Here is a 27,537-nt window from a genome sequence, read left to right on the forward strand (position 1 = left end):
TGCTTTGGATTCATGCCTTACAACACAGGTTTTTAAAAAGCCCATTTAAAACTGAAAACCATGGGATTTCAGAATCAATATAAGAATAGAAAGCTTCCTAAATACACTCACAAACAGATATTTCAGTTTTCTGGGTAATTTTTGAAGAACCTAGTACTTCCTTAGAAAAAAAAAGTTAGCCCAACATAACATGCTGGCCAAAGAATGGCATGTATTCAAAATGAAAGCAATGTTTCTTGTATGCATTACATTTACTGAACATAAACTAATAGAAAACATTTATAAATATAAATTTAGTTTTGCTGCTTTAAAGAAGCATTTAGGAATTTAAAATTACTTAAGATTTGACATTATTTAGGTTTCAGAAATGATGTTACTTAAGCAACTTATGAATGTTAATAGTTTTAATTCACAGCTTATATGGCAAGTCTTGGGTCCTGCATTTGGGTCACAACAACCCTAGGGAACACCTCAGGCTTGGGTAAAAATGGCTGGCAAGCTGCCCAGCAGAAAAGGACCTGGGGATTTGGTCAAAAATCAGCTGAACATGAGGCAGCGAGCCCAGGTGGCCAAGAAGCCCAATGGCACCTGGCCTGTGTCAGCAATAGCGTGGCCAGCAGGACCAGGGCAGTGATCATCCCCCTGTACTCAGCACTGGTGAGGCTGCACCTCAAATCCTGTGTTCAGTTTTGGGCCCCTCATTACAGGAAAGACATTGAGGGGCTGGAGCATGTCCAGAGAAGGGCACTGGAGCTGGGGGAGAGTCTGGAGCGTGAGTCTGATGAGGAGCAGCTGAGGAAGCTGTGGGTATTCAGCCTGGAAAAAACAAGGAGGCTCAGGAGAGGCCTTAGTGCTCTCTACAGCTACATGAAAGGAGGTTGTAGCCGTGTGGGGGTTGGTCTCTTCTCCCAAGTAACAAACAACAAGACAAGAGGAAATGGCCTCACATTGCACCAGGGGATGTTTAGAATGGATATTAGGAAAAATATCTTCATGGAAAGGGTGGTCAGGCATTGGAACGAGGTCACCAGAGAAGTGGTGGGATCATCAGACCTGGAAATGTTCAAAAACATGTAGATATGGTGCTCAGAGACATGATTTAGTGGTAAGACAGAGGTGCTGGGTTAGTGGTTGGACTCAATCTTAGCAGTCTTTTCCAATCTTAATGATTCTGTGACTCAAATGAAAACAATAGCCCAATAAAAGGGAGATTTATCTCAGAGTGCCAGTGAATTACATAACAGATTTAAATAACACAACAAATATTCACATCAATATACATAGTTTTAATGCTAATGAGACTCATTAAAACCATCATTTGGGGCAACAGCTGATTACATGATAATATTCTGTTTCATTCCTTAAGGTATTAAAGTGGAAATTAAAGAGATGAAAGCTCTAATTAATACCACATCATTGGTATTTGTCTACAAGTAAAGAGTCCTTAAGCAACATAAATTAATGACAGTACAAATATCTATTTCTATGTTTTTCCAGAAATTGTTCCTGTACCTTAATACATTTAGTGTAGACAGGTATTATATTCACTTATTCACTCTTAAAAAGGTAAGTTGAAAGGACAAGTTGCTATAAAATTTTCCTTCATGTCCACATTGAAATGTAGCTTCGTCAAGGATATAGATTTAAAAGGCTGTTCACAATTTCCTGTTTCACAGTTCTGGGATTACATCACACCTTAAAAAAACAGGTGATCAGTTCTATAAGCATTTACTACCCCCAAAATAAGCAACCAAAAAACCCCTTGTGAGTGTCAGTTGTTTTTTAATGAAAGTTTACTTCTCAGAAGCAAAGGGAAAACTTGCTGCTATTCACACAACTCTGTATTCTGCTTTCGATTAAGAAATGAAATTCAAGGCTGAGAAAAACAGTGAACATCTACTCCAACATTTTGCACCCTGTAAACTCTCCAGAAGGGTGTTCTGGGTATGCAAGCAGAAATCTACCCGTGAGTTAATTAGACTTACCTTCAGTTCTCAAACTCAGCATTAATTGGTACAGTGAAGGGCACAGGCCTTAAGATTTCCAACTGCCCCCAGCTCCTTTTATCCACAATGAGAACAAAATAATAGATCTAGATTTGTAGGTTGCAAATGGAGATTTTATTTTTAATATGCGATTTCATCTTTTTTAGGATGTAGCAAAGTACTGTTGCAAATTCTTGTGATCAAGCAGGTGAGAACATAAATGACTATTTAATGTTCTTAAAATTATTGTTGAAGTTTTTTTCAGCCATTACCTACCTAATTTCTGCTGTGGTGCTTCAGGTATTCCATGAACTGGATATCTCCAGAGTATTCCCTCGATTTCCCCACTTTCTGCTAGAAAAACATTCCTAGGAAAACAAGTGAAGAGTATCATTATGATAGACTGCTGAGAATTCTTTTTCCAAAGCAATCTAGACTTTGTTGTCTAGAGTTGTTAGAAAGGTTAGACTCTATTTTATTGTGTACTGTAATGATAAATATATCTGAGAAAAATAAGAAATAAAATACAACTATACATATCAGCTATAAATTATATCAGCTACAACTTATATCCACTTAGCATATTTGAATATTATTCTGTCTGGATATGAGAACATTTGGCCTGACCTGCATTCTGACAGGTAATATTTACACTAAAACAAAGTTTATGTAGTTTATGCATTACATAAACATATCCAAATGAGAACCATAATGAGCCCAAACACAGAAAAAACAGAGATACCTAAGAGCTTTCAATATTCATAACTACACTGGCAGGTAGTACTTTACATTTTCTTTATTTAAAGTGGGAACAGGAAGATATTAAGACAGAGGCAATTCTTACCCTGAATCCACATCGTAGGGTACATGTAAAACTTTTGATGGCCACCCATTGCCCTCAAATCAGACACTTGATTGCCTTTGGGAGCTATACATGAATAGTCAAAGGGGAAATGAAGACAGGACTGAATATCCTCAACTACTTTTTCCTTTCCTATTAGAATAAATTACCTGTTTAAGTCTTTATTTGATCCACCAGAGAACTCATAAGTCCAGTTTTCACCATTTTCCTTCCTTACGTGAACTAGCACCTCAGCTTTATACATTTTCATTGCATGTGGCACGAATAACACGGGGATATTCACTTTTTCTTTTGGAGCTAAATGGATTCCTGTAAGATGTAACAGATTGTTAGGATATTTTGAAAGTTTTGAAAATTATTGGTTTACTCATATACTTCCCTTTCACTTTTTTAACCACTGTTTAGCATTTTATCAGTGTACTGTTTTCCCTGTGAAAAGTTCCATTTTACCCTGCTCTTGCTACAGCCAATTCTAATCTTATAGTAGCATTTGTGGCCTGTCTTCCTGTATCAGATACATTATGTTTCAATGTCCTGGATAGAGAAGTTTATATGAAGTGTTGTTTTAAACTTCTACTTACTGATTAAACTTTGAAATGGGACCCAGAGAAACTCTGAAGGCTCAAAACAAAAAAACTACAACTATGTCCCACATTTAATATTCAGAGATCATGTGTAATATCTGTATGTCAATGCCATGGTTTTCTAGGGCCTAAGTCATGTTTTTTTCAGCATCTGTGGGTTGCACCTGTGAGTAACAGTGCATTCAAGATATAATTGTAATATATTTAAAATAATCTACATTATTATTATACAAAACATGCCTTTTCTGTATGATATTACATCAGAATGATTTTGCTGTATTAAAAAAGAAAACCTAAAGCTACGTTGTCTGTAATGAAGGCAGCCTGATACATTGAACTTTTAAGGGCTTGTTCCAATGACTTGCCAGTCTGCCAAGCATCAGAACGTCTACCTCAGGATGCGTTCCAGCTATTTCAGAAGTAAAGCTATGGAAAATGTAGAACAAGTAAATCATATAGTCTTTTCACTATCAAGCTCCTTGCTTTGAAAAGAATTCTTGAAATTTGCAGGAAACAGTATCTCAGGGTTAGGGTTTCAGCTTCAACTCTATCTGCAGAAAATCCTCTTACTTATGACCAACTACTTCTACATTAAGCTTTGAATCATTTTTTGTGATAAAATTTCACACTTACTACAATGCACACATGCTAATACAGGCCTATGAGTATTATTCCCTGGGAATGACTGGATTTGCTCAAGTTAGAGTAGGAAGTTCTTACCTAAACATATCTTGATTTGTGTAAGAAGTTTATCATATAGTAGTTATGGAAATTAACCAACTGTTTTGCACTTTTAATTGCTTAATTCTTGTGTATTTGTATTAGTTTATCGTGGTATGAGAGATTTGTCTTTGAAATAATTACTTGAAAAATCTAGTATCATTAAATAGTTTGAAAATATCCTCATTAAAAATCCATTAACATGTTAGTATCTGGATGAAAAAAAAACCCATATTTCTTCTTTTTTTATTTCAATAAGGATTTAAGATTTTTTCTTACCTCCTAATCTCCCTATTTGATGCATTATCAAGTCCATATCCAAGATTTAAAAGATAATATTACATATACGTATATTGTTGGTAATCATGTGGCCAAAAGGTTTTTTGAAAATCTTTAAAAATTAGCAACTAATTTTTAATCCAGTATCGGAAATAACTAAGCTGATCACAGACACTGTTGCAATGCTACAGCACTGACACACTGTTCTCCCCCCGTGAGAGAATAGGCAGATCTCTCCTGGGATGTGCCCACTTTGGGCTTAAACTGGTGTAGTTAAGACAGATGCCTATAATGCAATATCTTTAGAATAGAAGGATTTTCCTCAGGATATATTTGCAATTAGATTGCCTTGAATCCACACACATGCACACCAAAGTAGTGTAACCAACAATGGTAGGGAACCACTTTGTAACACCATTACAGCACATCCTTAAATTTCATTTGCAGTCACTTTTAACATATGACAAATAGAACAAACTGTAAACTAATACCTAGTTATATTACATATGCATTGCATATATTGTTTGAACTGTAGCTTAATTATGTCTGTTCCAGGACGTAGTGCCTTGGTTTTTTAAAATAAGTTTTAATACAGAATCTATATGATAGCATTCTGGGTCATTCTGGCAGAAAATTGGTTATTAAAGATAATGAGAAGACAAATTTTATAATATTGCTGTTGAAACAGATTGTATTCACATTTTTAATAAAAAATCTTCTTAGTAGAAGCTGTTCATAATGACAGTAATTTTTATATCACTGGGCTTGCCTGCAGCTGTCAACTAACCAACTGATCATTAACTGCTAATGCAGATTTATTTCCTTATGATTTTGGTTAGTTAACAAGATAGATGAAATACGCCTAACTGCAAAAAGGCTGACTCCCTTATCTTCATGTAAGCATTTATACTGCAATGAGTACCCACAAATTCTTTGCAAGAAATCCATAGCAAGGCTCTTTTTGGAATAGAGGTACATCGCCTTTGGTAAAAAGGTTTGGGCCAGATTTTGATAATACTTCACTTGCCTTTCACTGTCCTACAGCCCATTAGGAAACAGTAATAGTTAGCAGAGTAAGCTCAGCTGATCCTTTAAAAGACTGAAGCCATCTGATTCGAACCAAGGGCTGTAATTTGAGTTAACTGCCTCGCAGAGAGGCATGTGGAGATCTGCATCCTCCCTCATTTCATTTTCAGGTAACCTTTTGTTAAGCCTCGCCTCAAGCCTCTCCAAAGGCTGGTGGAGAACACTGATTCTGTAAAAGATTCCTTGGGCACTGAGCCTACAGCTCAGAACTGAGTTACATAATTAAATCAAAATGAGTGTATTTCAAATTCCTGGCTTCACTTTGGGGCCATACACTGTGGTTGAGTTCTGTGTAATTTCTGTGTCAGCCTTAGAAAGCATAGCACTGTGAGAGCTAAAATTAAAGTAAAGAAGCAGTGGATCCCTATATCTGGGATGTTATTTGGAAGGAATACAGATGGGTAAAGATGTATTTGTTGCCTCTACAGTAGCTTAGGAAAATTTTAAGAGCAGGCATACCAAGCAATGCCATGGTGATAAAACTGTGAGCAAAACATCCTGCAGTATTCTTTGCAAAGAATCATCATCCTCTCATGGAACTTCATCACAAAGTCATGTATTTTTTGTATTAGTAAGGTGCTTTGATGATAAATGTTCTAGATGTCGAAGGGACTATGTTCCTTGATGCATTGCTTTTAATTTTGTAATATCTGAGAGTGCCTCTCATTGCTTGTTTCCAGAAGAGCAGCATCAGTTCAGGCAGAGCTCATAATGTTTTTCGAAGTCTGATGGAGAATCATTTAGGAGGGGGTACTTTTATTTCTGTGTTTACCTGTTTTTGTGATAGTTTCTCCAATAAAATTACTACAGAATCGTTTAAATTAAAACCACAAAACCACAGACAACCCTGCTAAAATTAGCACTGGCCATGTAAATGTCAACCCAGTATAATCAGGTCTGTTTTCTACTATTATCCTCACAATCTCAAAAGGGCAAACTCCAAAATATTCATAGACAACAGCTGCTGCTGGGGAATTATTGCTAATTCTTTCTCAAGGAACTCATCCAGAAAAGGAGAACTGATATCAGATAGTAAAGACTGAGATATTGCCAGTGCTCCAGTAAGTATCTGAAATACATTAAAAAAGTCAGGCCTAGGTGTTCTTCATTTATTTTCATCTGCTAAAAGAGATAAAAGCTTGGTTCACATATAAAAACTAAGATCTTTTATAGAAGCTCTTCCAAAAGTGTTTCACTACTAAATCCTGTGAGTTTAAAAAAGAACAGAAAACATTTCAGCCTCAACTCTTATTGAGAGTGAGTTCATTTTTGTTTGTATCTTTTTTTTTTTTTTGCTTTCAGTGAGGCTGCTTGAATTTTTTTATTCCCTTTCATTAAAACATGATCACAATCCCTTGTTATGAGTTCTAATTGAGAAAACAGTGAGAAAGTTGCAGCCTGTGTTAGTTTTGCTACATCAGTATTATAATTATTCAGCCTCAATGAGTAAATATGAAAAAAATTTTCTGAATTGACCATTATCATACAACAGCCAACAACCTCCATCTATGAAGATATTCAAAACTTGACTGGATGTGGTCCTGGACAATCTCCTATAGATGACCCTGCATGAGCAAGGGAGGGGTTGGATGGACAGAATAATCTCAAGAGGTTCCTTACCAATTAAAAAGTTCTGTGATTCTGGAATTCTGTGGTCATGATAGATCACTAGGCTTCATCTTCTTTCTGATTTTAAGAATTCATATAAAATACATCCTTGTTTGTGAAACCAGACACAGATACTTATCTCAGTGAATTGCAGGTGATATGAAAAACAGTGCTCCTCCTTCAAAGGTAAAAGAAGGAGGCAGAAAAAATCATCCTGGCTTAACTATTAGATTTTGGGTGCAGCTAGAGGCAAAGAAGCATCATGCCAGCTATGGAAAGGCGGCCAAATACCCATCAAAGAATACAAGAACCTTACTAGGGCAACCAGAAATGTTATCAGGAAGATTAAGGATTAGCTAGAACTGAAGCTGACCAAAAATATCAAGAACAACAAGAAAAGGTTCTTCAAACATCAGCAGCAAGGAGAAGCATGGGAAAACCTTTCCCATTGCTAAACAGGGCAGGGAAAATGTTGTATATAATGCTGACAAGGCAGAGTTTCTCACCATGTGACCATGATGACACTAAACTGATGAGGTGGACAGAAGGGAGAGCCGAATTACAGAGACGTGGAGAGACTGGAAAAATGGGCCAGCAAGAACTGCATGAAGTTCAAAGACAAGTGCAAGGTCCTGAACTGGGATATTATAGCCAAAGAGCCCACAGGCCAGGATCTGTGTGCCCAGGGAGCAGCCTTGCTGAGAGGGACCTGGAAGTCCAGCGTACAACAAACTGAATGTGGGCCAGCAGTGCAATGTTGCAGCAACAAAGGCAAGTCAGATCCTGGGTTGCATCCACAGGGGCACCGCTGGCTCAGATAGAGATGTGACCATCCCCTTCCATTTACTGATTGTCAGGCTGCACCCAGAGTACTGTGCCCAGTTCTGGTTTACAGAATTAAAAAAAAAAAAATGTGGAGAGACTGGAGAGGGTGCAAAGGAGGGTCACAAAGATGTTCAAAGGGCTGGATAACCTGCCTAAGATGAAAGACTGGAGGTGATGGATCTTTTCACCCTAGAGAAGAGAAAGTTTGGGGGGCCTTATCACAGTTTTCTAGCACTTAAAGGGTATCTACAAAGAGAATGGAGGTTCTTTCTCTTCAGAGGGAGCCACATGGAGCGGACAAGAAGCAGTGGGTACCAGTGACAGTGGGAGATTTCATTTTGACCTATGAAGGAAATTTTTTACAGTGAGAACTGTAAACTGGAACAAGCTCCCCAGGGACATGGTAGACTTCCTATCACTGGAGGCTTTCAAAACATGACTGGGCAGAGGACAAGATAATCTAGTCTAACCTAGGCTCCTTTTTTCACAGAAGTTTGGACCAGATAATCTCTTGAGGTCCCTACCAATCTGAGCTGTTCTATGGTTCTATGATATTTATAAAAAAAATGTATTGCTATATCAAGATTCATGTTTGAAGGGCACATGTATTACTAATATGTCAGTTAGGTTTGTGTCATGAACTGTATATCAGTGAAATTTTGAACTTTTTATTTATATCTGAAATTAAACAGGAAGGTAATTGGTTGCTCAGTCTTTCATGTCCTCTCAGAGGTGAACAGCAAAAGCAACTAATAAAATATAACTTGATCGGGGTTATGGTTTCTTTGGGCACATATGTTATTCTAAAACTTCTATTTGCAACTTCTCTGGGACAAATAAAATGGAACATAATGCATTTCAAGTTAGTTCAAGTTATATACAAAACAGTAAGTAATTGAGCTAATAAAATAACCACGTAAAATGCTAAAGATTAGGTTAATCTCATCCAATGTTTTAAAAATTACAGAACCATTTTCCTTCCTTCAGTACAGTTAATTTAGATATGTGGGATGCAAGAGAGGCTCTTTTCACAGATGGTCCACAATGACTGCATTTCTAGGGGACTCTGCTTCGTAAATTATGGATTTTTACACCAAAAGTTAGAGTTGTGTTTTCCCTTGCCTCTGGAAGCTTCACAAAATCACAGAGTACTTGAAGTTGGAAAGGACCTCTGACAGACATACAGTCCAACCCCCCTGTTCAAGAGGGGTCATCTATTTGGACTGTGTGCAAGAAGGCTTTTGATTTTCTCCAAGGATGGAGATTCCACAACCTGTTCCAGTGCTTGGTCACTCCCACAGTAAACAAAGTGCTCCCTTTGCTCAGATAAAAATTCCTGTGTTACCTGTCACTGGGAAGAGCTTGTCTCCATCCTTTCTCCAGAACTCCCTTCTGGCACTTATGTAGAATAATAAGATCCCCCCTGAGTTGCTGAATTCCTTAGTTGGAAAAGTTAAGTCATGAATATGCAGCTCAGATGCTAATAAACAATTTCACAAATGAGTGGTTAAAACTTCAGAAGTTGCTTTAAGAAAGAAATGGCACAGATAAAGCAATGAATGTTTGAGTCTAACTGAAAGGCTTCAAAACATCCCTACCATAATCACACAATAAAATGTATTAAACAGAGTACGTTTATAAGATTTGTTTGCTATTTTATGGAACTTGTGTTAATACAATTTTGCATACTTCTGGCAAAGACTTTCTGGATTATTTAATTAAGAGATTTGATTTAGAAGAATTTCTTTGTGGCATAAAATAATGGATGCAAGCTAAACATTTGCTGTTTAGATTAAAATAAATGGATTGAGAACAGGGCTCAGTAATTAAATATGTTGTTTCATTTAATACAATTTATTTTGTTTTTAAATGAAGCATGTCTAAAAGGCCAAGTATACAGTTTTCTTTCAATTTATAAAATTATCTTTCTTTTACTAATAGCCTACAGTTCAGTTTCAACCCAAATTAAAACAATTATTTTGACAGAAACACATATTAATTTATTGTTGGAGTGCAGTAACAACTATGATTACAAGGATTGAGCACACTGAGGAAAAAATTGTTTCTAATGTTTTCTAATTCAGTTCTGTGGTGATTACCAAAACAAGCAAAATTACACTTATGATCTTTAACTCCAAAAAAACTTAAAAAAAATACATATAACAGAGGTCATGAAGATCACATTCTTATTAAGGATAAATAGAAAAGGTTTTTTGGGGTTCAATTTACAGAAATCCAGCCAGTCAGCACATTAGGAAAGACACATCTAAATGGCAGGATAAGAGAACAAACAGTAAGGAAGCAAGGCTGAATGAGCTGTACAGAGCAACACATGAGACAAATGTCAGAGAAGGAAAATTATTATAAAGACAGGGAATATTTCAGCAATAAGAATGGAAAAAAGGAACAAACAAAGCACCCAAGGGATCAGCAAAAGAGTAACAGGCACAGACAGTAATTTGCAAAATGAAGCCATAGAAGAGAGCAGAATGTGTGGAGGAGGCCAGAGTGTATTGTATTAAAGTCATTTGACAGAGGGAATGACAAATAAATAAGAGCAATGAGTGAAGAATAATCAGAAATAAGAATAGTAAGTGTTCTAATTATCCTACAGTCCAACACTTGCTTTAAAACTTCATGGTAGACTGGCAGTTTCTCTAGCTTTTTCCCTCCAAATCTATTTTTTCCCTCCAATAATCTTATACATAGTAGATCTACCCCATCTTCCTCTGACCATTTCATACACTTAAAAGTTGCTTATCATCTTTATTTTCCTGATGACAACTTTATGTTGATAAAATCTTCTGAGATCATCCAGGCATCCAAACCCTAAAGGTCTGCGGCACAGTAATGACCTAAATCCAAAGTCCCAGAAAGCAGGAGGTATACTACAAAGTCAAAGTTCCAAACCCTCTTCTGCATCAGCACTGTAAAAGAGGAAAATAGCCACACAAATATTTTGAAAATGCAAGAGCCACACAAGGAATGGTATACGCTTTGTAAACAAGTGTGTCCTTCATTTTAGTGCCCAACCACAAAAAACCCCCACAAACCAAACTTTATCCTTTCTCTCTTAAAGAAAGTTCATGTTACCCTAAGATAAAGTACTAGCAAGTAAATTAAGACTATGACAGCTTCCCTGTTTCTTAATCTTTTTCTAGGTCGAAACACACATAAAAGTATCTTGAGTCTGTGGTTGAAAGGAAAATGTAATTGCTTCAGTTCAGATGTAATTGAATTTTTGACATACGTCAAATATCTGATTGCTTGTGACAGATGTACTTTTACTTTCATTTTAAACTTCGTGGATATATGTATCTCTTATCCAATCTCTGGAAGCACAGTCAAGTCCTGAAGCTATGGCAGATTTTAAACAGAACCTGCAAAGTGTTGTGAAATCATTAATGACACTGGTGCTGTTACATCCTTCTACTTTTTACACACAACCGAAAATTTCACATTTCATACAGCTGTATGTAATCAGAGTCACATATATCATAATGACTCACATATTGATATCAGCTGAGTTATGAATTTTCATGGTCTTAATATTTATACTCTTCATCATTTGAGGTTTAAAGGTTTCTGCAGTAAGGCAGAATTTTTTTTTTTTTGTTTCTTAGTACTCAAGAAAATAGACAAAGTTGGTAAGAGGAATCCCTCTTTAAAAGAAACTTTGCCCATTAATTTTACTTGTGTCATAGAACAATAGTTATGTGAATGACAGAACTCACAATATGCTACATGTATTTCATATCTTAATACATCCTAAAGTAGGAATATTGTTTCTACTGGAGAGAACACTCCTGTAGTCCGGTAAATATGATTTTTTGCATTACTATTAAAATGTTTTTTAGTAGCATTACGAGGTGAGCTCTAAGGATTTAATGGACATTTTTCTTGGCATAAATTTTAACTTAAAACCTTTTAAAAGTTTTTAACTTTTTAAATTTATGATGGCAATTGTTTAGCAGTCATGTTTAGGATATTCTGAGTTTATGGAGATATGAGTAAGCATCTCTAGAGACTGAATTATCTATAATATTAGAGTAAAAACACGGTTTGCAACACAGGATGGTATCAGAAATCCAAAACTATAAACACAAATCACAACAGCCACTATTACACAATATTGTTAAACCAGTTTGGATGAAGCAGAGAACAGAAAACTAAATAACTGAGAACCAGTAAAGAGACTGCAGACTGTGCTATGATAATGCACAAAACTCAATCCAGCCAGGTCCCCAAACTGTTGAGGAATAAACACTTTAATAGCCTTCCAAGCAAAGAAATGGGGGATTTGACAGCTCTAACATCCTCATTTGACCTCTGGTTCTGAGAAGGACTGATGCTATCAAGCTTAAGACTGAGAGGGACATCAGAAGGGTGAGCATTACACCACAAAAAAAGGGTGAGATAATAGGAAAATTTGTCTGTGTAACAACTTTAACTATGTTAATAAAGGCTTTTTTCTATTATTTTTGACTATGAATAGTAGCATTATTGTAACAGGACTAACAATAACTTTTTTTAGCCTATCAAATTAGACAAATTTTTTTTGCTCCACTTATTTATCCTTTTGACAACTCCGATTTGTGCGCAACATCCTAAAACCCAACACATGGCAATGCCAGTCTCAATGTTAAACCATGAAACTTGTCAGCAGGTAATCTCTAGATTCTAAAATTCTGAAGGTATTCGTTACACCTATTATACCACTCGAAAATAAAAGAAATTAGGCTTAAATGGAAAATATATTGGTCAAGCTCCTATGTAAAACTCAGACGAGCAAATAAAATACAAAATAAAATTCTATATTACCTGCATTTCATTAAAAATCCTTAGGCACAGCACCAGTTTTTAGAGCTGCAGGTTTAGTCTTTACATGAATATCCGAAAAGTTGTCCCTTTAACCAAAACTTTTCTCCTACTCACAGCTCTGCAGATAGAATTCTTTGTCCTTGTCCTTACAGGTAAAATATTCAAAGGTCAGACAGAATATTGCTGCAATGTAGCTGAAGCATTTGGGGTTTATCTAGGAGCTGATATCTTCAGAGGATATCCTCAAGGCTTGAGACCTCTATCGCCCTTGAGTTACTTTTCTCTACAGAAGTTTTATTTCACAGTTTTGAGTAGTTTCTCCCTCTGACAGCAAAGTAAACATTTCAAAACCTTTGTTCTCTTACATTTTATATGCTACACGTATAAAGCAATACTAGCTGCAAAACAGTTTTTTGCTTATTTGTTTTTAGATGTGTTGTGGACTTTCCACAGAAATAGCCTGGGACATATTAACAACAACAGTAATAGACAACGTGGTACTTAAACGAAGCAGTCTTCTCTTCCTAATGCTACCTACAAGTTCAAGATGTGTCTTGTGGTCTGCTGCAAGTGAAAAAAAGAAAAAATAAAAATCATGCACTTTGAAAACAAGGTTTTGGGATCAATTTATAAAATTTTGTGTAGGAAAAGAAAATCTCTGAGAGAAGACAAAGAAGCTTCATTTCTTATGTATTTATTAGCCCATCATTTTGATTACTTCCTTGGTCCAGGAGAAAATTCAGTCAAAAAATGGCCTGGATGTCATTGCTGTTGGATTTTATCATAGTTTTAAGAATAAGTACTGACTTAACTGCAATGGCCACATACAGAGGCCAGCAATCATATGTGTAGGATGACAATTTAAAGAATACATCTTATGCTCTTACTGTTACCACTGTCATGCAAAACCTGCTCCAGAGCTTATCAAGACTATCACAGAACAATAATTTGTCCCTAGAGAAAGTGCAGAAAAAATCGTCAGCAATATCCTCTAGTAAGAAGGATATTGTCAGGTGCCTTTCTACTTCAGAGACATTCTGGATTTTTATGGCCAAACTAGTAACTCACAATGACTTGTTCTTTCTTTAACAAGTAATGATTTCTGACAGAACCCATTTTTTCAAACTCTGAAAATTCACGTCTACACAATATCATCTTTTATTGTCATACATTCTCACATGCTGCTTACGTACGACTCTGCTACGCAGTCATTACACCATGTTAGGACATCAGTTTAGGAATATTCAGAAATACTTTAACCCTACTACAAAGATCTGAGTCATATTGGATCAGTTAATGTGACAGCTGCTCGCTTGTCAGACTCAGGTATAGATACAGATCATATTTAAATTTCATTAAGACTTCCTTGAAGCTTCATAATACTTTATCCCCTAAATCGCTGTGGTTAATATAATATTTATTACAATTCTCCTGACTCCCTGAGAGGGTAGTTGAAATGTGGCATGAGTTTTCAGCCATAAAAACAAGTAGCAGTTCATGCTTGGGGACTATGCATTGATTCATGTTGTGTGAACAAGGTTAAAATCAACTCTGCAGCTGTAATTTAGAGAAAACCATAGTCAGTATTCAAAAAATCCAATAAATATATGAGCTGGTGGCCTCTTAAATTTAGAGAATGATATGCTTGAGGACTTAAATAAAAAGAAGAAAAGAACAACATGCTTAGGAGCAATAATGCAGGAAATCAACTGGATTAAAAAAAATAAATCCAGTCTAAAAGTGGGAATTAATATTAATATATTCTGGAAGGGATTGAGGACCCAAATTACTTGACAGTGTAAGGATGATCATGAATCACACTGACACAGGAGACAGGCTTTGGATGGCTCAATGGTAAATGGGAGCTGCAGTGTTTCTCAGCAGAAGTGGATGCTGCAGATTCTGTACCTCTGTGGGAATCCAGAAGTGGAAATCATACCATCGACCATAATTTAGGAGGCAAGATGATAATTTTCATATGAAATACAGAAAAAATGTCTGAATTTAGTTTTTACTCATTTTTTTGCACAAACTGCTCATTTTCAATTCTCAGTAAGAGACAAGTTATTTTTCTTTTGATTCAGAAAGGCAGAAAACCAATTGTTGATTTCTTTTTAAAACTTAGTTAAAATACAGTAGTAGATAAAGCTATATGAAAACAATACCTTTCTGGAATAGGAATGAGACATTTTTGGTCAGTAATTGTAACTTTCACTGACAATGACTTGTGGTGAGATAATTGGGAATGAAAATTTTTGTGAAAGTGACTTATCAATTAAGATAATCCATTTTAAATCTGTCAAAAGAAGAAGCTGCCATTCTTCAAATCTAAGACATTTTCCTTTTCCATGTGGTTCAGTACAGTCTCTAAAGCAGCTCGAGGCATAAATGATTTGCAGTCAAACATTGAACAAATGTAGGGACAAATGCTTTTCTCAATAGCTGTTTGTCATAGGTGTCAAACTGAAGAAAAGGTGTATAAAGATGACAAGGAACAGATCTATACAAACTGTCATTTGGTATCAACCTAAAGGAAAAAAAAAATAAAAGTTTATCTTCTGATACATGGCAGCAAGGAGTTGGAGAAGAGTAAGAAAGAATTAAAAAAAATATAGTAGTTCATTTTCCTGCAATCTATAGCTTTTTCTGAGAGAATATATTCAATCTCCAAATTTAATTTCATTATTAGATATCTTTCTTTTGTATAAAGACTAATGACCACCAAACTTAAAAGAAAATGGTAATTCTTTAGAGGCAGTAGACTGTAATGTTAAAGAAAAGAAAGCTTGTACAGTCTGTATCTATTGATGACACTTGATTTCTTGCCCCTGTTTTTGTCCTGATGTAGTAAAAGAACAAGAAAAATAATATAATGGAAATTCTGAAAAGTTAATTTGGAAATTTTAAGGGGTTTTTGCCATTTTGGGTTGTACCAACACAAGAGCGTTTAAAGAATATTTACTTATCCAGAACTCTGCAGAGATTTTTTTTCATTTATTCATTTCAGCCATTGTGATCACCCAACTTGACCTAAATACATAGGATTTCTCAAAACTCATCTTAAAAATCAAGGTTCAGTCTTAGTAACTCTTCTTGTACAAGAGAATTTAATTAGAAAAAACTCATCTGCTTGATTTAAAATTTGTCAGTGATAGTGAATCCTCCACATTTGATTGAGAATGTTCTGAGAGTTAATTTACCTCATTGTTAAAAATAGATTTCATTTTTTATTTGGCTACTGAATAAGATTGACTTGTTTCCAGTCCCTGCTTTTTCCTGTGAGAGTGAATGCTCCATCACCAACATGTTGTTTTTTACAGAGGTAGAACAAATGAACAAATGCATTCCCACCAAAATTCTGTTTGTTCAGCTAAGTAATCACTGAATCTCTCCCTTTCATCTTGAATCATTTAAACATGCTTATATTACAAAGACTAATAACAACCTAAAGAAAGCAACCCAGGCTAATTAACACTGTATATCAAATGGAGGGATTCCATAAGTAAATAGGCTTCAAAAAGTTTGAAAAAACTCTCAGTATTTCTCTAATTGATAACAGGCAGAGGAACCAAATAGTAGGGAAAAAGGCATTCCCACTTAATTCAGAGATGGGAGAATTAGGTAAATCTGTGGATCAAAGAAACAAAAATAACATAAAAATTAATTCTTGATTTGGAAAAAGGATAAAACAATAAGAAGAAAAGACTAATAGGATACAGTTGGTGATTTTACATTTGAAAGGATGCAAAGTAATCTGGAAAACAAGGATCATCCAAAATTTCCTCAACAGTTACAGGTATGCTACTTTATTGTGTAGCATTTTGTGTTATTGAGTGTGATAAAACTGTTTTGCTTGTTTGTACATGTAAAAAACTTAAAGTGTTGTTCACACAGGTCCGAAAAACAGTTCTTTTCAGCGATCAACTTCTTATTTTTCTATATAATTGAAAAGAGTAAACTCTATACAACGGCTAGAAAAAAAAGAAACTAGAACAGGATGGAATGCAGTTCAGGTTGTGGTTTGTGCTGGTTGTATGTAGCAAAGGTAATAAAAATGGCAACAAACCTCAGGGATCAGCTTACATTATTTGTTCTCATTGTGAAAAAGAAAATGCTATCTATAATTAATAGGTAGCATTATGGGCACATAACCTTTGGTTTATCTTAATATCTTTCTGAAGCAAAAAGTGATTTAATTTATAAGGGATTTTCAGTGCTTATGAAGCAATCAGATAAAAGACAAATTCAACATTGGAAGTTGTTGCAATATTATAGCTTTCACTTCAATGTACAAAGCATTCTTATAACACAAGCAGGCAAACAAGGCAATCACAAAACATGATTTGCAGTCATTAAGTTCATTAAGGTCATTTATTACATAAAACTCTCCTGTTAACTAGACTGAATTTAAAACCTTAAAGAGGCAGTTAATAGTTCCAGTCTAGAGATAAAAGAAACTGAGTCACATCAGGAAGTTTCACAAACTTCTTGATGGTTGCATGGGATAGTTTACATTCTAAATCTCCTTTCAGACCTTGTACAAAAATTGTTTTCCCAATACTTCACCAAACAATTATGAGAAAAGACGATTTGCTTACCTTTCAAGCCTCAAGGTTTTACATTGAAACAGTCATGGCTTTAGTATGCAAGAGCTTTAGTACACCTATATCACTGTTTCTCTGGTTAAAAATGATCACCATCATCATCATCATGGCTGGGCTTCGCGAACAAAGATTTGGGAAGGACTCTACCCATATTTGCTACAAGCGTGCTGATGGCTAAAGAGGCCAGTTAAAAATGAATACAATGATAAACTGCTTCTCTCAAGTAAGTGGAGATTGGTGAAAATGAAATTATCAAGTATCTTAACAAGATGTGAGTGTGGAAAGTACTCGAGGTTCAGTGCATTTTTATTACCCACCTAATTTTGAAAGGTTTTGACTATTTTTGCAAATACAAGTTTTATCTAAAGTACCATATTAACAGTAATATTAGAAGTGCAAATCCTTGCACATAAACCAGTTCATGGTAAAATTAATGTCCTAGTAAGAAGAGTCTGAGAAAGGAAAACACTCTTCTAATGCTCTCATGACCCTTTAAATGTGTTGTCATCTCAAAAGTTGTCCTTACTGTACAATGAAATAAGTTTAATTTCTCTCCACTCAGCAGAAGATGGTACTAGACTAAGTGACTATGAATGTAATAAAGCACTTTATCTATACTGTTAATACTAACTCTGATGTGCAAATGAAGAATTTTGTGTTGCATGCTTCAATGGTTGTGAGATACTTCTCCTTACAGTAGTAAAGGTCACAATTCGAGCACTTTTCAGTTATTTGTGATGTATGGTTCTGCAGTTCTCTAAGACTACACAAACTATGTCCTATACTTAATATCGATATCAAAAGCTCCTCTGTTGGCTTATATACTCTGATTTTTGAGCAGAATAAGCATCACATTCAAAAAGCGGCAAAATCCAGGTTACAATTAAAGCACGTCCTCCTCTTTCACACACAGCAAACACAGCAGTAGTGTCCACATTCTTTTTTTTTCTATGTTGGTTTGGGGTTTGTTTGGGTTTTTTGAGCTTGGTATGAATCATGCATTTAAAGAAATAAATATTGCTTAAACCTAAATATTATTGTAAGATGTGAGATTGTTACTAATGTTGATGATTGCACGTATCAACCTGATCTTCAGGTAAACAGGAAGGATTTCAGCATAAATATTGTAAAAGCTAAAAACAAGATCCGGTATGCATCACAAAAGGTAGAAGAGAAAGATAAATAAATTTTTACAGAGACTTACATGAAGAGAAAAGAGGTACTAGTGATATGCATTCCTTTGCAAATACACTAAGGCAGGTACAATCCCAATGGCTTTATCAAATCAAAACAGGCCCTGCCTAATCATTCAGCCTTTGTGACAGAAAAGTAAATCAGGGAATCCAAATTCCCCCTGGTAAGTGAAAGATATAAATTTTTAATGAGAATATGAATAATTTATTATCTTTCTCATAAAAAAATATTTTGAATAATTTGTTAATCTTAGTAATAATATGACAAAATATCTAGGGAAGAATGAAAGCAGCAGAGTACGAAGGATATGATGTTCATTTTAATTAAATTATTCCTCCCCTACAGAGAACAATTTTAAGATCCCATTTGTCAAGAACTGGAGCTACGGTATTAATCATCCAGGTTATATCTTGTAAAGAAGGAGAAATATATAATTTTGAGGTGAACATATAGATATTGGCATACTAAAGTATTTATCAAAACAATTAATCTCACAAATAATTCCACCTCAATTCACACCACAGCACTTAGAATACATGCCTGACATAAACATCTACATTTTCTATAATTTCAGTGCAACTGAGACAGTTGGTTAAATTTAAATTCTTCATTATTTCAGGATTGTCTTAAATACCTGAAATTCAACAGATTCAAATATGCCACTAAATCAAGAACTGAACAAACCAAATGTACCTTTCACTATAATTAATAATCTGATCTCTGAACACAGCTGTTAGCAGCTATTATTTCAGTTGATTATACACCGTACCACTGAACAAAATATATTATTTAAGTGTATATAAAACTCATTATGGGATGTTTAGGGGAGAGAAGACAGGAGGGAAAAGAGAAAGACCAAAGCAGATGAGGGATGAACAAGTATAAAGAACAAAGATCATGGAATCATGGCTGGGCTTCGCGAACGAAGATTTGGGAAGAACTCTACTCATGTTTGTTGCAAGTGCGTTGGTGGCTAAAAAGGCACGAGAATAAAGATAAAAGAAGACAAAAAATGCCAGTTATGTAAGCAGGTGCTGACCAGTACTGCTGTCTGACAACACCTCAGGCTTGACCACTATCCTGTACTCTTATTAAATCCTATGTTTATCTTCTGTGTAAGCACTCTCTCTATCCTGAGCCTCAGCGTGAGTTGGTCACTCACAAAGTTCAAGCTGGACTAGCCAGCAAGTTGCACAAGGCCTGAGTGTCAGCTGCTGGGGAGACTCAGTCTAAGGCCAGTCATTGGAGGGAACAGTGTTTCGCATGAGCTGGATGTCAGCTGCTACCCAACATCGAGTCAGACTAATCAGCAAGTAGCAGGAGGTCACCTACTGTGGTCCTAAAATCAGCTGGATTCTTAACTCTCACAGTTTGAAGTTCACATTGGTTTTAAGCACACTAAGCTTTACACTACATCATAGATCCTCTTAGATGTTAAAACTCCTTATTCAGCAAGATTTTTTCTGCTACTGGTAAACAATGTTGGATCTAGTTATCATGTACATTGCCAAACTAAAGCCCAGCCAACACCAACTCTACCAAGAAGGAGAAAATGCATATCTGCATGCCCAGCACACTCTGACAGCTTTCCTAAACAATTCAAACAACTAGTCCTGAAGACTTTGTGACTAAACTAAAACAAACAAACAAACAAAGCATAACAAAAAAAAACAAACCACACCTGCTTTCCTTTCTATTCCTTGCTGACTGCAATTCAGATTGATATTTCATGTAATTGCGACTCAGAACATTTTTGGAAAGCAACAGAAATATGCACCTATTGAAGGGTTGTAGAACTGTAAGTAGAGAAGGGAGACAAAATAATCCAGAGAGCTCTGGAACATGTGTAGAAGCAAGTTAATTGTTTGGCAGGACAATTATGGAATGATTTGATTGTATAAGTTTGACTTGTGTGATTGGGTTTTACACAAATACAAGGCAAAAAAGAGACATTCCTGTGTAACATACCAGGGGCTGAGCTTCATTACACTGAATTCCAAAAGTGACTCCAGGTACATCCTACTATTCACAGTCCCTCAATACAGCAGTTACAGACAGTACCAAGGGTTTGCAAGAGCCTTACAGTTGTCTTCTAAATACTTGTGCCCACTGGAGCCTGGGCTTCTAAGAACATCTGATGATACTTGGAATGAGAAAAAAAGAGTCAGAACAGGTACCATGTAAAAAGCTTAACACTTGGGAAATAAGAGCTTTCAAATTAAGCTGAAGTACACAATGTTCTGCAAGCCTGTTAAACCAAATTCTGATTAGGAAAATCCTTAAGGATTCACTGACTAGAGTGTGAGTCACTGTAGTGAAAATTCTGTTACCACTGTGGGTACCAATTGTTGTTTAACTATTGAATGCATTATATATATCTATTTATATATATATATATATATATATATAACTTGACTTGCCCTTAGCTTCTGTCTTATAGTTGAGGCCCATCCTTCATTGAATAAAAGAAAAAAAAATCAATTAAAGCATTTTAGGAAAGAGTTCTAGAAAAAGTATATGAAAAAAAGAACATTAATTCAACAGTATAATTATCAAGAACTCTTAAGGCATAAAAATTCAATGTTGAAAGACTAGTTTCAATATTTCCTTCTAGTATTTACGCTTTAAAATAAAATCTATGCCCCAGATGGTTACTTAGTAAGATAAGTTTGAATTGTCATTCTCTTGTGGAAATATATAGTAATTAAAAAAAAAAAAAAAAACAACAAACATTAAAGTTGAAACCAGCTGGCTCTTTTTTTCCTCAAGCTTTCATAACTTCATGTGAAAAACTTGAAATTTTATCATAAGCTTCCATCTCTGAACGTTCTCACGAGAAAGGTTCAGTTTCTTTCCTACACATACCTCAACTCCTCATTTAAAAATGTTAAGGTGATATTGTCAAGAACTCTCTAATTGTTGTCAGTCTCTTCTTTAGGAAAAAAAGATCTCTGTAATTGTTCCAAGTTTCCATACCTTTTTTTCCATTAATACCACCCCAGTATGTTTGGGGTTTTTTTGTTTGTTTCTTTCTTTCTTTCATTTTTAGTCCTCTGTCCTCTCTCAGCAAGGTTAGACATACAACTCCAACATACCTTCAATGCTTTGCAGAACTCAACAGCTGAATAGACAAGGAAAGTCAGCTTATAAACACAAATGAAGAAAAGCTATATTAGAATCAACAATTTTAGTTCTCAGTCAGAAAATTACAAGCTAGTTTAGGGAAGGAGGGAAACTTAGTCTTCACTGTATATTTAAGGTGCAGCATGGATATGGAAGGGTCTTGCACAAATGAATTGATGGCAGACAGAGATATGTTGTGACTGTTCCAAGAGCAGAGGAGGACAGGGAAAGTGGATATAAAGCAGACGTCTAGAAAATCAAGCTTCTTCAGTTCTGCTCTAGAAACAATTGTTTGATACTGCCGGTAATTTCCCCACCATGCATGTGCAGCTGGAAAGAAAAAGATTAGTGTAGATAATTTTTTATAGCCAATTTAGAGCTAGACATAGATTTACTGGGTAATTTACAGGATGAAACAAATCTGTGTCTCTGGAGTTTTCACTGAGTTTATTACCTTAACAGGTGAAGGCTAGAAGCAAGAATCAGGAAGAGGGGAGGAATTAAGCAGTTCTGTCTTATTCAAGGGCACATTCTGACTCCATCTTGTCCATCCACAGCTGTTATCAAATAGATTAGCAGCAATATGCTATTCTCAGTCAAAATTAATCATCTTTTCATTTTCTAGCTTTATTGAAAATTAAGGAGATAATTTCTTATCAAGTTATAAAACACAGCAGATATTTTTAAATAGAGAAATAAGCTAAGATAATGCGAAATAACAGCCTCTCCTGAGGCTGATTTGCATAGTTTAAATGCTCTGAAGTACTATACTCTGGATGTTCAGTAACAAATCATAAGATTCTGATGGAACCTACTGCACAGCCTAGCTAAAATTTGTGAGGCAATTATAGCTTGAAAATATGTTTTCCATGATAAATCCACATGGGAAGTCTTATGTGGATCTGCATGAGACTATGCAAAAGCTGTGTTTCTGATGTCTTCCCTTCTCTTATTTGCATCCTGAATATCTTTTTATTCTCTCTTCTTTTGCAGCATCATGAGAGCATGCTGAAGTAAATAAATCATTTCCTTATACAGTCAAGGGAATGTACTGTTCTACTTCTTCAACTCAGGGGATTGTTTTTAAGAAAACAGTAACAGAGACCTTTTGCTTATTCTTACAGTGCTGTCTTTCAGTTCCTGAACTTCAAATTATTTCACTAAAAAGAATTCCTGATTTGCAAAAACATATAAAGATATGTAGATACCATATAATCTATAAAGAAAGTAAAATTCAAAGGTAAAAGGAGGGTATATAATAATGGCCAGTCTTCGCAAGCGAAGATTTGGGAAGGGTCATAAACCCTTCGAGCCTGTGCAGTGGATTTTTTAGGTGAGACACAGCGTGCGCTGAACTGAGCCCACCCTTTAATCCTGAGGTTCATCTGCCGGGGCCGAGCAAAGCTTGGACAGTGGCAGTGAGGTCCCCAGGACGTAGCTGGATTGCCATACAAGGCTGACGAGCTCCAGCTGCCCGGGGGGCCGGGAATTGAACCCGGGTCGCAGCGGTGCGAGTCCTGCACTCTAACCGCTAGACCACCAGAGGCCCCAGGGTATATAACAGGCCCTATAAAATACGGCCTGAAGAGACTGCAGAGAAGTACAAAGAAAAATCTTTAAGCTTTCTTGTTCATCATATTAGAAGGCACGAGTGCCTTAAAACAGGACACAATGATGTCTCTACGTGAGGGTCTCAGGTGTGCTGTGGCTTTAGAGAGCTCTCCCAGGTTTTCCATGCTGACAGCAGAGACAATCTGCACTCAAGAATGCCACCAGCTTGAATGCATTGATTTTGTCAGCATATGTCTCAGATAAATATGGCTTGGACTACATCATTTGTGCTGTCCCAGTACTGAGCAGTGACACATCCTCCAAAACCAGCCTGATTCTCTCTCAGCTGTAACATCAGAACACTGATCTTTAGAATGGTTTCTCCTGGTTGAGAGAGGCAAGTCAGGATGGTTCAGCAATCAGAAACATGCCATGTACATGGATTAGGAAGGGGTCCCATGTCTTCCCTTTTGCTGGAAATTTCACAAAGCAAATCTACCTCTGTATAAGTTTCTGAGTGCCATGATGCCACTTCAGAGAAAACTGAGCAAGAATAATGCCAGCTGAAGGTCTAAACAAGGAATGGTCACACAGACAGGTATCCAAACATGGCCAAGAAGGAAAGTCATGGTGTCTTTGCATATGCTGGGTTCAAGAAGGCTGTTATTTTGTGGTGATCATAAACAGAAATTTCTTTAAAGGCATATGTAATCTTCAGAATAGTACTTCAGCTGCCTGAGATGTAAAGTCCAATTAGGTGCAGCACAGCACCACAACTTCGGATTTATTTTGCTGAGAAAATAGATAAACTGTGAGAAAATACCTAAGCCTTGCAAGAAAAGAAACTTATACAGAATGGTGGTAACACCTTAAGGACTCAGCAAGAAACTACTGAAATGAAAAGATATAAAAACTCTATGAAGAGAAAAATAATAATCAGAGGGTAGCAACTCAGCAATATCATGGATCAACCCATTCTGAGAAGGAGGCTGACCTGTCTCAGAAGCAGGAACAGAAGTAGTAGGGTAAAAATATTGAGATGCTAAAGACAAAACTTGATCTGCCAAAGAGAGCTCTTTCCCAGAAAAAGAGAGACAGTAGAGTAGAAAGAAGAGAAATGTTGCAGTCCTGTGAGCTGAATGTACCCACAGCTTGAGGAACACCTCCAACCAGAGCCACTGATGGTTGACTTCAGAAGGCAGCCTGCCTGCTCCTTCCTGAATGAACCTTGTGTAGCACAAGGAATTGATGAACCACAGCTTACGAACTACTTAAGGGAATAGTACATTTGTTGAACAGTTCCACTCAGAAAAGTGAAACTTGATAGTTTCAAAAGGTGAAAATTCAGGAGAGGTAATAACATTAATGAAATGAATGAAAAGTAGATAAAGTTCATCACAAGGAAGACTTGTATAGATGAAACAGGAAAATACTTAGACTAAGGAAGTTTAAGGGAAATCTGGCACCTGTATCCTCCAGAATTTCAATAGAACTCTAATCCCTTCAATTTCCCTGTGAAAATGTGTTCCAAAAAGAAGGGAAATTTGAATATAAAACAGTGAAAACAAGGAAAGCACTTTTTTTGTTAAAGTGAATCTCCTAATTATCACAACTTCTTTTATTGTGGTTTGCAGTGAGGTCTAGGGGGGGTGTGTATGTTCCCTTCTTCTCCAGCTAATTTCATTATTAATAACTTTTTATGAAGATAAAATACGATAGTATTGTACATGTACCTGGCTGTTCAGTCTTTTTATTGCTTGAATGTCCCTTTCCTACAGAATCCATTACCTGACCATTGACTACTTCTTGACACAACCTCTTACGTAAGTTATACACATTATAAAGTGTAAAACTATTTCTGTTGTTGTGAGTGAATGGCCAAACTATGGTCACAAAATGCAGTTAAAACATGCAAGAGGAAAGAAAACCTAATATTTTCCAATGTGTTTTCAAAATAGTCTACTAGAATGGAGAACTATTTCTCACAGTTCTTTTTTTTGTGGCTCTTCAAGTCATTTTATGATAACAAAAGCATAATAAAAGAGACAGAGGAACGAAGGACAACCAGGGCAAACGAGTATGTTAGTTTTGTTGTTTTTTCAGTCCTTGAAAGCAATCACAAGAAAAAAACAGATTGTGCATGAAGAATTACTGAAAGAAAAAAGCAGATGCAAATAAGTATAGAATTAAAGATGAAAGTCTTGAAATACATTTTAGCAAAATGGCCTGAGGACCTGAACAAAATTTATGCCATTTCTTAGGTGAAATTAGTTTAAAAGCCAAGCTTCTGTAATCATAGTGGACTGTACATGACATAAAAAGTATGCTAAAATGCTTTCCCAAACAACGTTGAATAAAATATGAAACTATAATAGTAATATGCTTCCAAAGAACATACATAGAATCTTAATAGCTCAGATTTAATTGCCATCAAACTGGTTTAACACTGCAGGCAGCTTTTTGGAAAATGTCTCACCAACATTAAACACATTTATTAAATACATTTTATCTTTCCTTCTTAAGGGCTTGGGAGAGTTAATAAATACATATACTTTACTCTAAAACAAAGTTAGAAGGCTAAATAAAGAGTTAATCGTAAAGTTCTCAGTAAAAAGAGAAAAGAGATAAACACAATACAGGTGACTGGACTGCTTAAAATATAGAAATCTCAAAACACAAAACTAGTGCTGAAATATGGAGAGAGATATCTAAAGAGCAGGTCCTGCTAACTGCCCTGTTTATTGATCCTGTTTGATGCCACAAGGAGTCCTTTACAACAGACAGGCTTTGCCATAAACACAGACAGGCAGCTAAGCCATAAAATGTAACGACTAGAGGTTGAATGCAAAATAACACCTTCAGTGTCAGGACGGGGCAAAGAAAACACAGTTTGTGTTCCTGGGAAACAGTACCATGCAGCCAGTACACTTATGTTGCTACTGTGAAGCCAAGGCAGGGAAGAAGGATAGTCTACTATGAGTAACAGCTTCACGGCATGGATAGTATTTTGGCTTTCTTGTAAAAGGATGATGAAAAAATTATTCCCAGATTCTCAGCCTATCTTGTTATTCCTTCAGTTTTTAGAGGGAGTGGGGAAAAAACCAAGTAATTAATCAGCAGCAAGCACAGTTTTTTCACAAGCAGAAATGTTGCTCATAAAATGATCTAGCAAATACATTCCAGCAAGTCTATCAAGAATAATATTAAGTTCCAACATATTTTCAAAGTATTCTTTCTTTGTTATAGGGAATAGTGGCAAAGCACTAACACCTGCATCTAATCTGATCTTCGTCTATTGCAGATATAAAAGATAAGTAGCAGAAAGTACAATTTATAAAGATTGCCCTGGTGCTCTAATATTTCTGTGAAGTGATTTCATTGTCAGTTTTACTGTGGACATGAATTAGATTGTTTTGGACAGTTCCTCACTGCTTCTGTGAAAAAAAAAATAAATATGAGGTTGTGACAAAAGTTACAACTTTTATATATGTCTGTGTAAAATGTATATATAGAAAATGATACGATGTCCAGACCAATTCTTAGAATATCCTGAGTTGGAAGGGATCCACAAGGATCATCAAAGTTCAACTCTTGGTCCAGCACAGGACCATCCCCAAGAGTCACACCATGTGCCTCAGAGCATTGTCCAAGTGCTTCTTGAACTCTGTCAGGCTTGGTGCTGTGATCACTCTCTTGGGGAGTCTGTTCCAGTGCCCAACCACTCTCTGCATCAAGAACTTCTTTCTAATACCCAACCTAAACCTCCCCTGACACAGCTTCAGGGCATTCCCTTGGGTCCTCTCACTGGTCACCACAGAGAAGAGATCAGTGCCTGCCCCTTCTCTTCCTCTCATGAGGAAGTTGTAACTGCAATGAGGTCTCCTCTCAGTCTCCTCTTCTTCAGCCTGACCAGACCAAGTGACCTCAGCAGCTCCTCATACAGCTTCCCCTCAAGGCCCTTCACCATCCTTGTTGCCCTCCTTTGGACACTCTCTAATGGCTTCATATCTTTCTTGTATTGTCATGCCCCAAACTGCACACAGTTCTTGAGGTGAGGCCGCACCAGTGCAGAACAGAACGGGACAATCACCTCCTTTGACCCATTCAAAGTAGAATTCCAGAAATTACATACCTCGTGGTTGTTTAAACAGAAGATGGAAAACAGATTCCTTGCTGGTGGACTCTGACAGGACAGATGCATTGAAATTATGACCAGACAGCTCACGATCTAAAAACAAACAAACAAACAAAACCAACAACAACAACAAAATATTAATGGAAACTCATTTAGAAGT

At 36.1% G+C, this 27,537-nt stretch overlaps 1 protein-coding gene across 3 annotated transcripts in view; it reads right to left on the reverse strand.

Annotated features, from left to right (window-relative positions):
* The window catches only part of CFAP47 (cilia and flagella associated protein 47), a 281,915-nt gene that overhangs the window by 41,679 nt on the left and 212,699 nt on the right, over nucleotides 1–27,537 (reverse strand). For all 3 annotated transcript variants that reach the window (XM_064646845.1, XM_064646846.1, XM_064646844.1), the window contains exons 57-59: nucleotides 27,375–27,470; nucleotides 2,997–3,156; nucleotides 2,262–2,353 (exon numbers count right to left, since the gene is read on the reverse strand). In XM_064646845.1, the coding sequence (XP_064502915.1) occupies nucleotides 2,262–2,353; nucleotides 2,997–3,156; nucleotides 27,375–27,470 (348 nt within the window). The remainder of the gene's footprint in view (nucleotides 1–2,261; nucleotides 2,354–2,996; nucleotides 3,157–27,374; nucleotides 27,471–27,537) is intronic.

The sequence above is a fragment of the Pseudopipra pipra genome, chromosome 2 (assembly GCF_036250125.1).
Source record: "Pseudopipra pipra isolate bDixPip1 chromosome 2, bDixPip1.hap1, whole genome shotgun sequence".
NCBI classification, from domain to species: Eukaryota; Metazoa; Chordata; class Aves; order Passeriformes; family Pipridae; genus Pseudopipra; species Pseudopipra pipra.